The sequence below is a fragment of the Amblyraja radiata genome, chromosome 12 (genome assembly GCF_010909765.2).
Source record: "Amblyraja radiata isolate CabotCenter1 chromosome 12, sAmbRad1.1.pri, whole genome shotgun sequence".
Lineage (NCBI taxonomy): Eukaryota > Metazoa > Chordata > Chondrichthyes > Rajiformes > Rajidae > Amblyraja > Amblyraja radiata.
The window spans coordinates 52858809-52872324 of NC_045967.1; the positions used below are offsets into that span (position 1 = coordinate 52858809).

General features: G+C 41.4%; 1 protein-coding gene across 3 annotated transcripts in view; it reads left to right on the plus strand.

Annotated features, from left to right (window-relative positions):
* Nucleotides 1-6043: 6043 nt before the first annotated feature.
* The window catches only part of atp7a (ATPase copper transporting alpha), a 73255-nt gene continuing 65782 nt past the window's right edge, over nt 6044-13516 (plus strand). The window contains exons 1-2 of one of the 3 annotated variants that reach the window (XM_033030788.1): nt 6044-6140; nt 12284-12421. In XM_033030788.1, coding sequence (XP_032886679.1) covers nt 12320-12421 — 102 coding nt within the window. In that variant the 5' untranslated portion in view covers nt 6044-6140; nt 12284-12319. Of the gene's footprint in view, nt 6141-6632; nt 6724-11799; nt 12000-12283; nt 12422-13516 lie in introns of those variants that run through there. The other 2 variants (XM_033030790.1, XM_033030789.1) reach the window with 2 other exon arrangements.

Below are 13516 nucleotides of genomic sequence, written 5' to 3' on the forward strand. Positions count from 1 at the left end.
TTGTCATATGTCCCAGATAGGACAATGAAATTCTCGCTTGCTGCAGCACAACAGAATATGTAAACATAGTACATAACGGGAGAAGAAAAAGTTAAGTGTATATATTTACACATACTAAATAAATAACAAATATAGTGCAATAATAATAAGTTCCAGTTCAAAGATTATTTGTTGTCGTGTTTAATAGCCTGTTGGCTGTAGGGAAGAAGCTGTTCCTGAACCTGGACATTACAGTTTTCAGGCTCCTGTACCTTCTTCCCGATGGCAATGGTGAAATGAGTGTGTGGCCAGGATGGTGCGGGTCTTTGATGATGTTGGCTGCCTTTTTGAGGCAGTGACTTGGATGTTTGCAAATATCTTCAGCCAAAATATATTCATTAATTTGTATTTTTTCTTTCTGTCCTCAAAGTGAAGATTTCTGATACGACTATGGATTTGATTCATTTCAGCGAACATATAAAGATATCAGGTTGATATATATAGCATAGGATCATAAGTGATCGGAGTAGAATTAGACCATTCGGCCCATCAAGCCTACTCCGCCATTCAAACATGGCTGATCTATCTCTTCCTCCTCACCCCATTCTCCTGCCTTCTCCCCATAACCTCTGACACCTGTAATAATCAAGCATCTTGGATTATCAGTGAGTGGCGCCAGCCTCGCCAACAGTCTGTCCTTTCCTTGTGTTTTAATTGTATGTGTTAAATGTATGTTTTTAGTGTTCTTTAGCTTGTGCTGTTGGGGGGAACTTTTTCTAATCTCTTACCTCGACGGAGATGCGATTTATTTATTTTCGGTATCGTATCTCCGTCCGCAATGTGGCCTAATGTCGAGGAGTTGGCGGCCTTTGCTGGAGCTTTTCCGATTTTCAGAGCTCACCTGCTGTCGCCTGCGGACTTACCATCGCGGACCTCACGATCGCTTTGCCAGGGATCGACCTCGGAGCTCCAACCGCGGGAGTCTGCGGGGCTTTAACATCTCGGAGCCCGCGGTATCTGGTCAGAGACCGACTTTGGGAACCAAGCCGTGGGAATTTCGATGGATGGTTCGACTGTCCCGACCGTGGGAGAATAAAGTGGAAGAAGATTGGAAGGTTGTGGTGAAGGTTTATGTTAACTTTTAGGTAGTTGTGCATCTTGTTGCTTTTTTTTAGTATGGAGGTATGGTAATTCAAGGGACTTTATTACATGATATCATGGTAGTAGTAAGTAGTAAACATCCCACCAGTTCTCTGGAATTCTCTGCCACAGAAGGTAGTTGAGGCCAGTTCATTGGCTATATTTAAGAGGGGGTTAGATGTGGCCCTTGTGGCTAAAGGGATCAGGGGGTATGGAGAGAAGGCAGGTACAGGATACTGAGTTGGATGTTTAGCCATGATCATATTGAATGGCGGTGCAAGCTCGAAGGGCCGAATGGCCTACTCCTGTGAAAAAGCTACTTTTCTTAACAACTAAACCAGGTTCGCTTCTTAATAAACAGACACCACACAAACTGTTTGGTAGACCAGTTCACAACTTTACTTATTATCGGCCGATGGAAGGGAGGGAAAACTCCAGTCAAGTGTTCTGTCCTCAGTCCACTTCTCTGAACAACAGAATTACATTGCATTAAATAGGGTTTATTGTTCCCTTAGCACATTCCACAGACATTAGTCATGGTCAGAGGTACAGGAAAAGGTTTCCACAGAATGCATCACATCAAAGGCATTTTGTTTACATGGTACAAGATAACATTGGCCATTTGGTTTATGACATTTTATCTTCACAGAGATCACCCTAGCTCTTTCGCTGCTTCCTCTCTGTCATTTGGTCCCTCATAAACATTGGCCATTTGGTTTACGGCATCTTACTTCACAGATATGACTAGCTGTTTCTCTCTTCCTTTCTCGCCTCCTCCCCCATAACATTGGCCATTTGGTTATCAAAGAGATCTAGCTCCTCTCTGCTTGTCACTTGGGAGACAATGTTATGGTATTTATTATCTCACACACCGCAACCTGAGGCAAGCCTAATTTGCCAATAAAGATAAGCTGTAAGCTAGCCCAGAAACCTATTTTAATATTTTCTTATTTTTGTAACTTTATTCGGCTTCATCATTTGCACCTATTTTCTATGTTTCTCTGACTCCACAGCAGAATTAGCTGACAGATAAACTGTGCAGTAAATAACTTTTGTTTACTTTTGTTAATACTATTCTACAAAAATATTCTATCAACTACATGGGCACCAATCATCTTCTTGCAAATGAAACATAAACCAAAGGAATAGTTAGATCTCAAGCCGGGTGTTAAGCAGCCATGTTGTTGTCTCTGTTGGCGTCAATGTCTGCCAGGCCTGAGCTCCATTTGGTGGGTGGTAGAGCGGGCACCCAGAGATGACATGGTTGGCTGTCTGTTGTTCTGCTCCGCATTCACAGGCTAGGCTCTGGCGGAGCCCCCATCTCCACATGCTAGCATTGAAATGCCCAACTCCAGTACCAAGTCTGTTGAGCTTCACCCACGCTCCTCTGGGGAGCTCAGACCCTGGACAGCTTTTATCTGGTGAAGAGATGTAGCTGTGTAGTGGAGATGAGGTTGCCTTCCACTCCTGTGACCACTTGGTGGCTATGCAGTGTGCTTTTGTCTCAATTGGCTGGGTGGATGCTAGGAGTTGTTTTCCATGTGGAGCAAAGGGGTGATGGGATTTCAGTCAGGGTGGCCTCTGTTCTCTGCTGATAGCCTGATGGAGGAGGTGATCTGGGTCCTTGACATGACGAGATAGTGCCAGAGTTGCTGCTTGCCTTCGGATCCCTGCAGGCGGAATGCCTGCAAGTATAGGGAGCTGCTCGACTGGAGTAGGTTGAAGGCACCCAGTGATGGTTTATAAGGTGCTGTTCAGGCTCATGTCTACCAGGCTAGTATGTCTACTTCTACTCCATACGGGTGCGCAGTACTCAGCTGGGGCATACATAAGGGCTAAGGCAGAGGTGCGAAGAGTTGATAGACTGGCTCCCCAACTTGTTCCTGCCAGGCGCCAAATGAGGCCGCTACGTGCCATGACCTTGTTGCGGAGACCAGCCAGGTGTTGACAAAATGTAAGTGCCTGTCCAGCCGAGGTAAGTGGGTGTTTGTTGGAAGTCCAAGTGCCTGTTGTTAACGAAAACAGTTAGCACTCACTTAGCTTCCTTGTTGTTTCGATGGAATGCTGTTGACACTGTTTTGCCTTCGCTCAGCTTTCGACGCCACTGTCTTAGGTATACTGCCAAAGTCCCCATGTCTTGACTCAAGGAGCTTTCGATTGTCTTCCACTTTGTGTCTCATCAGGATGGCTAGATGGTCAGCATACCCATATTTTCCAGCGATGGTGTCTGGGAGGTCATGGATGTACACATTAAAAAGCAGCGGAGCCAAGACGGATCCCTGTGGGACGCCATTCTACAGTCTACTCTGCTGTCCATCACTGGTCTTAAGCACAAAGCTGCGGTTTGATATCAGCTCCGTGATGTAGTGTACCATGCCCCTGTCTGGCAGCACCCGAAGTAACTTTGCAGTTAGTCCCCGGTGCCACACGGTGTCATAGGCAGCTGTCAGATCTATAAGAACAGCTCCTACCTAATTTGCCTCAGTCGATGTCTTGGGTGAGGAGGGTTACCTGGTTCGACCTTGGCGGAAACCAGCCTGCTCATGGGATAGTTGAGGGTCTATGATGGGGTTGATACGCCCATGGATCAGCCTCTCAAGGAGTTTGTAAGGGATGCAGAGGAGCGAGATGGGCCGGTAGCTTTTAGAATCATCCGATTATTATATAGGTACCAATTATTTCATTACTCATAACATACTGTTCACTATGTTAATCTTATTCAACAACAAATGATTAACGCAATTCAAACACAATACAAAGGCATCAACATTATTTCAAGCCAATCGTAAGCTTCCCATTTACTGCAACGTATCTAGGCTAGTAGCGGTAGGGGGTGTGGGTGATCTACTGTGACTTCGCAGAGAAAGTTAAACAAACTTCGTTATGGGCTAAACTATTTAATGTTTACATTATCATCCACCCTTCAACATATTTCCCAGACAGGAGGTAATAACATCTAATGTACTTTGCCGTTTCCCACAAATTCTCTTCTATACCGAGATGAGAAAAACTTTTTAAAACCGAGATGAGAAGAACTTTTTTCACACAGAGAGTGGTGAATCTCTGGAACTCTCTGCCACAGAGGGTAGTCGAGGCCAGTTCATTGGCTATATTTAAGAGGGAGTTAGATGTGGCCCTTGTGGCTAAGGGGATCAGAGGGTATGGAGAGAAGGCAGGTACGGGATACTGAGTTGGATGATCAGCCATGATCATATTGAATGGCGGTGCAGGCTCGAAGGGCCGAATGGCCTACTCCTGCACCTAATTTCTATGTTTCTATGTTTACCTGGTCAGAACAAAGATTTCCAATTGTCACCTCCAATACACCCTTTCGTTACCTTGTTCAATTCCAATCAAAATTAAATTAAGAAGGATATCAGTTTTCCTTCCACAGGTAGCTTGCTTAAAGTAGCCCATTTTTATTATCCCCTTTTCATATTGATAAAATCTTAGAATGTCTATTGTTCAAGTGAATGTGAATTTTATTGGCAATGACATGTCTGAATTTTAGAATAGAATGTTTTCAGACTTTGTCTATTGCTACCATTAGCCACTTCCAACAGGCACATTGGTCCATATTTCTTGGTTACCATTGGCAAATGTATCATAAAAATGATTGATTGTGGTGCTGACTCGTATATTGGTTCTGATTCCATTCTGGTGCTGACTCAGATATTGGCTCTGATTCTATTCCAAACAAGCGCATAATCTAATCTGGTAAATCACAGTATTGAGGACGAGTTGAATTTTTGCAGGAACCGACTTCCATCAGCTGGAAAGGGGAGGGGGGAGTACACACACTAGTTCAAGAAATACCAATGACTGAGTTGACAATGATCGTGACCATTATTTGTCCCTTAATCAGGGACACAATACTCCGGCTGTCCGTGTACTTTTAATGCCAGTTTAAAGCACAGTTAATGACAGCTATCCATGGACCTTTGATGGCAGTTGGTTCCTTTAGATTAGATTAAATTCCTTTATTGTCATTCCGACCTTTCGGTCTGAACGAAATTTTGTTTAATGTCAGTTGTCCGTGGACTTTTGACGCCAGTTAATACCTTTAATGCCTGTTATCCTGTACATGTAACGCTAGTTATCCTGTACATTTAACACAAGTTGCCAGTATAAATTGTGTACGTTTAACACCATTTATTGGTGTACATTTAACATCAATAATCTCATATTTTTAACGCCGTTTTTCCGTGTACATTTAACACCATTTACCCTTTATTTTAAACACCTGTTATCCTGTACATTTAACACCATTTATTCTCTTTTTTAAACACCATTGATCCGTGTTAATTTAACACAATTTATCCTGTATATTTAACATCAGTTAACCTGTATTTTAAACGGCATCTATCCTGTATTTAAAATCACCATTGATCCGTGTTAATTTAACACCATTTATCCTGTACATTTAACATCAATCCTGTATTTTAAACGCCAGTTATTCGTATACATTTAACGCCATCTATCCTGTATTTTAATCACCATTGATCCGTGTACATTGTGTACATTTTACACCATTAATCCTGTACTTTAACCACCATTGATCCGTGTACATTTCACACCATTAATCCTGTACTTTAATCACCATTGATCCGTGTACATTTCACACTATTTCACCTGTACTTTAATCACCATTGATCCGTGTACAATGTGTACATTTAACGCCATCTATCCTGTATTTTAATCACCATTGATCCGTGTACAATGTGTACATTTAACACCATTAATCCTGTACTTTAAACGCCGACGTTCCCTAGCGACGAGGCTCCTCACCTCCGCCCCGCCGCCCACTCTGCGCACGCGCAGGGAGGGTCCGCCCGCTAATCCCGTCCCGCGGGGCACCATCACAGATAGTTCCTCCAGTATCTTTGGGCAGCAGCGTCCGCGCCGATTGGTTCCGGGGGTCAGACAGCGTCGGAGCCGCCACCAGCCGCCGCCACGAAGGGAGGACGTGGTCTCTCGCACCCGCTGCTGCCGCTGCTGCTGCCTCTCGGCCCAGGCCTCAGGTGACATATCCCGCTGCCAACCCCACCGCCCCTGGGATGTCAGGACTTTCATATGAAGAAAGACTGGATAGACTCGGTTTGTACTCGCTAGAATTTAGAAGATTGAGGGGGGATCTTATAGAAACTTACAAAATTCTTAAGGGGTTGGACAGGCTAGATGCAGGAAGATTGTTCCCGATGTTGGGGAAGTCCAGAACAAGGGGTCACAGTTTAAGGATAAGGGGGACCGAGATGAGGAAAACATTTTTCACACAGAGAGTGGTGAATCTGTGGAATTCTCTGCCACAGAAGGTAGTTGAGGCCAGTTCATTGGCTATATTTAAGAGGGAGTTGGATGTGGCCCTTGTGGTTAAAGGGATCAGGGGGTATGGAGAGAAGGCAGGTACAGGATACTGAGTTGGATGATCAGCCATGATCATATTGAATGGCGGTGCAGGCTCGAAGGGCCGAATGGCCTACTCCTGCACCTATTTTCTATTTTTCTATCTTTAAACATCTTCTATTGTCGGTGTTGAAGCTGGGAGTGAGGAGCGTGTGGTCTATCGGGGATCCTCTAAACAACTGGTCTAAAGGGAGCATGACAGTGTGGATCATTACTGGCAGCAGAACCAACCTGCAGGCTTCACTTAGACTCTCACTTAAACTGTTCATTGTAACTGATCTTACAGCAAATTATTGCAATATATTAGAAATACATTATAAATATATAAGACATGATATATATTTATATTGTGTTTGTGTTGTATTATATTGTTTTATTTAAGAAAGAACTGCAGATCAATGCAGGAAAAATCAAAGGTAGACAAAAATGCTGGAGAAACTCAGCGGTGAGGCAGCATCTATGGAGCGAAGGAATAGGACGTTTCGGGTCGAGACCCTTCTTCAGAATATACATTATATTGTTTTATATCATATATTAGATAGAAATATATATATAAGATATATGAACATAAATATTTATCTAAAATATATCTTTATATATGTGTTTGTATTGTATTATATTGTTTTGTGGAGGGGAGAGACAAGACTGCCTTCCATCACAGTGAGGAGACTCACTGTGATGGATGTCTGTGAATTGAGTTGGTTGTGTGTCTTGTATAATTGTTTATTTCTGTTGTATGGCTGCAGAAACCAAAGTTCCTAATGGAAAAATAAAGTTCATTGTATTGTATCATATTTATATTCATATACCTTATTATATATATATATATATATATATATATATATATATATATATATATAAATATCTATTTTTTAAATATGTTTGTATTGTATTATATTGTTTTATATCATAAATATATATTCATATTGTCTACATATATATCTTATATTATATATATATATAAAAGATATATGAATATAAATATCTATCTAAAATATACCTCATATATATATATATATATATAATATGAGATATATTTTAGATAGCTATTTATATATATGATATACATGAATATAAATATAATATGAAGCAATATAATACAGTACAAACAATGTAAATACAATATAAAATATAAATAAAAATATAATATATAAGAATTATAAATCTAAAATTAAACAAAGCTGAGCTTTATGTATAAATTTAATATATATTGTAGATGTTGATGGAAAACTAGTATAATATGTAATTAAAATATTAATGACTATATTTCAAAGATGTGAGGAATTACCTTAAATATGTTACTGAACGAGTGACAGCAGTGACGCCGAACCAAAACACAGGGTTATTGGAAGGGTTAACTAAAGTCTCGCTCCATGGAGTATGTGCAAGGAAGATCTCTGGCAGCTTTTGGAACTGAATTAGTAAGGAATTTCTGAGTTTAGTGTACAAACCAAAGATCTTATAGCGGAGCGCTATAAGATCTTTGGTGCAAACAGCTAACAATGGGAATTGTCTTGTACCACATGACAAGAGGCCTTTGATGCGACTGATGATTGACAAGAGACAAACTCAGACTCATCCTGCAGTAATGTGTATTTCCTGTACCTCTGACCATGACTAATGTCTTTGGGATGTGCTCGGGTGATAAAAGAACAGTGTAAAAATTTGTGTACCTTCGATATTCCAGCATCTGCAGTCCCCTTTTGAACACAGTGTAAAATACCAGGTACACAAAAATGCTGGGTGCAGCAGCATCTATGGAGCGAAGGAAATAGGTAACGTTTCGAGCCGAAACCCTTCTACAGACAGTGTAAAATACCATGTATTCTGTGTTCAGGGAAGTGGGGAGAAGATAGCCAAGTGTCCGTGTTACTCACTTGGCTGGGGTTTTCCTTGCCATTTCCATCGGCCGATAATTAGTAAAGTTTGAATTGGTCTACCAAACTGTATTGTGAGCTGTCTGCTTATTAAGAAGTGAACCTGTTTGTTTAGTTATAAGTTAACCTTTTTCAGATGGTCTGAATCTTAATGACAAAGTAATTTGGTGAGCTCCTTGTATCTATTGGAGACGAGAGTGGGGATGGTACATGAGAGGAAGAGAGATGGTACTGGGGAAAAGAAGCCAGGTATTAACTCTCTATTGAAGTATAATCCAAGTTGATAAATTATTCCTTATTATTGAAGTTTTTTTCATAGTTTTGACGCTGGGTCATGACTGCAATGAATTTCTCTGAAGTCTTGGCAAATGCTTTTTGTACCATTTTGGAAGGGAAACATTTTTGAGTCATTTTATTTACACAAGTTCTGATTATGCAGTGGTCCTTCAATGCTTCCTATTCCTGACTGGATAACATGCTGATGCTTTGGAATTTGACTTAAGTTTGTTTTTCACTGGTTCAGGCAAGTGTGCAACCAAGTTTACATCGACAGCTTTGTATTTCTTTAACGGAATTGTACACTTGGCTTTAGCGAAGGTGCTATTTTGTGGATATCCTATGTTGAGAACATTTAATAATATATGCAGCAGCATTGGAAACCATATGTGATTAAAATTGGAATGAGATATTATGAGTTACTGAGCCCTATAATTAAGCGGAGTATGAGCTGATTCAGAATGGACAAGTGGCACAGCAGGTAAAGCAGCTGCACCACAGCGCCAGAGATTCAGGATCGATCCTGACTTCCGGTGCTGTCTGCGTGGAGTTTGCACGTTCTCCCTGTGACTGTTTCCTCCCACGTCCCAATGATGTGCGGGTTTGTAGGTTAATGTGCCTCAGTAAATTGCCCCTTGTGTGTAGGGAGTGGATGAGAAATTGGAGTCATGTTCATGTAGATGGGTGTTCAGTGGTCAGCATGGACTCTAAAGGGCCTGTTTCCATGTGCCTTTAAAAAAAAAAATAAAGGATTTGGATGCATTCCCAGGAATGAATTTAGTGCTAAATTATGCAGACCGCAAATGTCCCTTATTTTTACCACAGTGGGATGTTGACGTTATATCGTGATTGAATCAGTGAAGTGTTGTTGATGCAAAATATTATCAGTGTTAATATTTTTGAAATGGATTTTAAGTTTATGCTAATTATAAAATAATTCAATCATTATTTCAGTTTCTCACCGTTTTAGTGCAGAAGATTAACTTCCCTTTGGGTACGGTTGAAGGAGAGAAATTGTAATGGAACAGAAACTGAAATAATTAAAGGCAATAATTTATAATTGTCACAAAAGATGTATTATTCTGAACAAGGGTCCCAACACAAAACATCATGTGGTACAGTGGCGCAGCGGTAGAGTTGCTGCCTTACAGCGCCAGAGACCAGGGTTCGATCCTGACTACGGGTGCTGTCTATACGGATTTTTGCATGTTCACCCCGTGACTGCGTGGGTTTTCCCCGGGTGACCTGGTTTCCTCCCACACTCCAAAGACGTACTATTTTGTAGTTTAATTAGCTTTGGTAAAATTGTAAATTGTCCCTAGTGTGTGTACGGGGTGATCGCTGGTCGGCGCAGACCTTTTGGGTCGAAGGGCCCGTTTCTATGCTGCATCTCTAAAGTCTACAGTTACCAATCCATGTTCTCCAGAGGTGCTGCTTGATCCACTGACTTACTCCAGCACGTTGTGTCTTTGTTTCTAAATCTGCATTTGCCTTTCCTTGTTTAACCATGTATCATTACTGTCCATTTTCAGTCATGGAATAATCTACTATTTATGGGATTGATGCCCTTTAAGATCTCCTTAAAAACTACCCTTTACGCCATTTTTTAAATAAACAATAGGTGTTGGAATAGGCCATTTGCCCCTTCGAGCCAGCACCACCATTCAATGTGATCATGGCTGATCATCCACAATCTGTACCCCGTTCCTGCCTTCTCCCCATATCTCTTGACTCCACTATCTTTAAGAGCCCTATCTAGCTCTCTCTTGAAAGCATCCAGAGAATTCTGGGGCAGAGAATTCCACAGACTCAGAACTCTCTGTGTGAAAAGGTATTTCCTCATCTCCGTTCTAATGGCTTACCCCTTATTCTTAAACTGTGGCTCCTGGTTCTGGACTCTCCCAACATTGGTAACATGTTTCCTGTCTCTAGCATGTCCAAACCCTTAATAATCTTATATGTTTCAATAAGATGCCCTCTCATCCTTCTGAACTCCAGAGTGTACAAGCCCAGCCCGCTCCATTCTATCAACATATGACTGACCCGCCATCCTAGGAATTAACCTTGTGAACCTACGCTGTACTCCCTCAATAGCAAGAATGTCCTACTAGTTTTAATCTAGATCTTTTTCTTTTGTCTGATTATCCAACAGACTTGGGGCATTTCAAACTGTTAATGTAATGTGTGTAGATCAATCACTATTAGCCGAGAGGGCTACAAAGTCACCTGTGCAGTCCCCTGTGGAAAAGACTCTGGCGATACCAGTGCTGACTGGACCACCACCTGCAGTGCTGTCACCTGCAAAGAGCACGGCAGAGGGCCCGTACCGTATACGCGTGCGGGACATGTTTGTAAGCCCAACCCCAAGTACAAAGACTGTGTTTAGACACTTATCATGGACTTTAATTGATGAAGGTCTCCTTCGTTTACTTATATTCATCTTGCTCATTTCGTATCCTCCACTTAGCTGTTGTTTTAGTTAACGTTTACATCCTTATTATTGTGATGTCTGTAAGCTTTAGTTTTATATATACTTTTATTTAGTTTGTGGACTTATGTTTAGTGAGAGCTTGTGCGGGAGTACAGAGAAGGTTCACCAGACTGATTCCTGGGATGTCAGGACTGTCATATGAAGAAAGACTGGATAGACTTGGCTTGTACTCGCTAGAATTTAGAAGATTGAGGCGGGATCTTATAGAAACTTACAAAATTCTTAAGGGGTTGGACAGGCTCGATGCAGGAAGATTGTTCCCGATGTTGGGGAAGTCCAGAACACGGGGTCACAGTTTATGGATCAGGGGGAAGTCTTTTAGGACCGAGATGAGAAAAACATATTTCACACAAAGTGGTGAATCTGTGGAATTCTCTGCCACAGAAGGTAGTTGAGGCCAGTTCATTGGCTATATTTAAGAGGGAGTTAGATGTGGCCCTTGTGGCTAAAGGGATCAGTGGGTATGGAGAGAAGGCAGGTACAGGATACTGTGTTGGACCATGATCAGCCATGATCATATTGAATGGCGGTGCAGGCTCGAAGGGCCGAATGACCTAGTCCTGCACCAATTTTCTATGTTTCTATGTTTAAAAAGGAGGATGTAGATCAATCAGCCGATTTGATCCATGTCTGGTTTTTACTGTTATACACCCAATCCGTAATCCAGTTCGGGTTTCTACCACGTCATCTAGTGTGCCGGTTCGGCTATTCTTCAGATTCATCTAGGAGCTTGAACCTACAACAGCTGTGTGTATTCACTCCATGTGTTCTGCCAATAAAGAACGTGTATACGAAGCTGAACGACTCAGTGTTTATACATCTTCGTACAATGTGTAAGTCAAAGTTGTGGTTGCCCAAGATGTTTTGATTTTTCTTATCCGTCATTACAATCTCCATTACAAGCTAACATTAAGAAATTTGCTCAGTATTGTTTTTGAGGTTACGGCTTACAAATGTGGAAGTAAACCTGCATGGCTAATATAAATCCCCTTTGCAGCTGTGCAGTGCTTTAAATGTGGTGCTCCAGAGATGCAGAGTTACTCCAGCATTTAAATCAGCATCTGCAGTTCTTTCCTATATATCCAACCCATTTTAATCTCTTGTTTATTTTTTCCAGTGATGTGACCAAAGAAGAGAGAGCGGAAAAGGCAAAATGCATCACGTCACGATATCTGTGGTGGGAATGACTTGTAACTCGTGCGTGCAGACCATAGAGCAGCAGATTGGAAAGTTACAAGGAGTCAGCAAGATAAAGGTGAATATTGTAAAGAGTGCAAGCTCATTGCTTCCCTCACTCCAGAGTTTGAAGATGTGGAAGGAATGCAATGATGCCTCACAACCTTTTCAGCTTGGTTTAGTTTAGGGATACAACATGTATGACATGGAAACAGGCTGTTGTAGAGTCATACAGCATGCAAACAAGCCCTTCCACCTAACTTGCCCACAACAACCAACTTGTCCCATCTACACTAGACCAACCTGCCTGCATTTGGCTCATGTCCCTCTAAACTTGTCCTATCCATGTACCCGTCTAAATGTATCATAAATGTTGCGATAGTTCCTGCCTCAACTACCTCCTCTGGCAGCTCGTTCCATACACCCACCACCCTTTGTGAGAAAAAATTATCCCTTGGGTTCCTATTAAATATTCCATCCCTCACCTTAACCCATGTCCTCTGGTTCTCGATTCCCTTACTCTGGGCAAGAGTGCATTTACCCGATCTATTCCTTTCATGATCTTGTACACCTCTACAAGATCAGCTCTCATCCTCCTATGCCCCAAGGAATCGTGCCCTAGCCTGCTCAGCCTCTCCCTACAGCTCAGACCAAATAATTGATTTGTTTGTTGTTGAATTAATCTGATGGTCTTTCAGTTTATGACCCATGAATTCTGTATGTCAATTTAATGTATAATGTCGGGCATAAGAATCCCCCCCCCCCCCCAAATGTCTCAATACACTGTCGGAGCCTGTTTGAAGTAGGAATGGAATTTCGAAGGGTACTTTGGATAAGTTGAGCTAATGAGAAACATTGGTTTGCTTATACTTATATTGTTTTATGTATAATTAAATAGCAAACCAAGTGATCTTTTTAAAACAAAATCAAGTCGTGGTGAATAACATTTTGGGTTTCATATGAAAGAAGCATTTTTGTTGAACTGTGTGTGAAAAATTAGTTAACAGTATACTTTTTATAACGCTGTGGAAATTGCCCACAGCAGATCTCAAAACAGCTGTGGGATAAATGTCAAATAATTGATTTTTTTCCCCTTTAATACGATACTATAAAACTTTTTTTTAAAAAAACAAAAAAAAAATTTGACTGGTCAGTTGTAACCTTGTTCAACAAG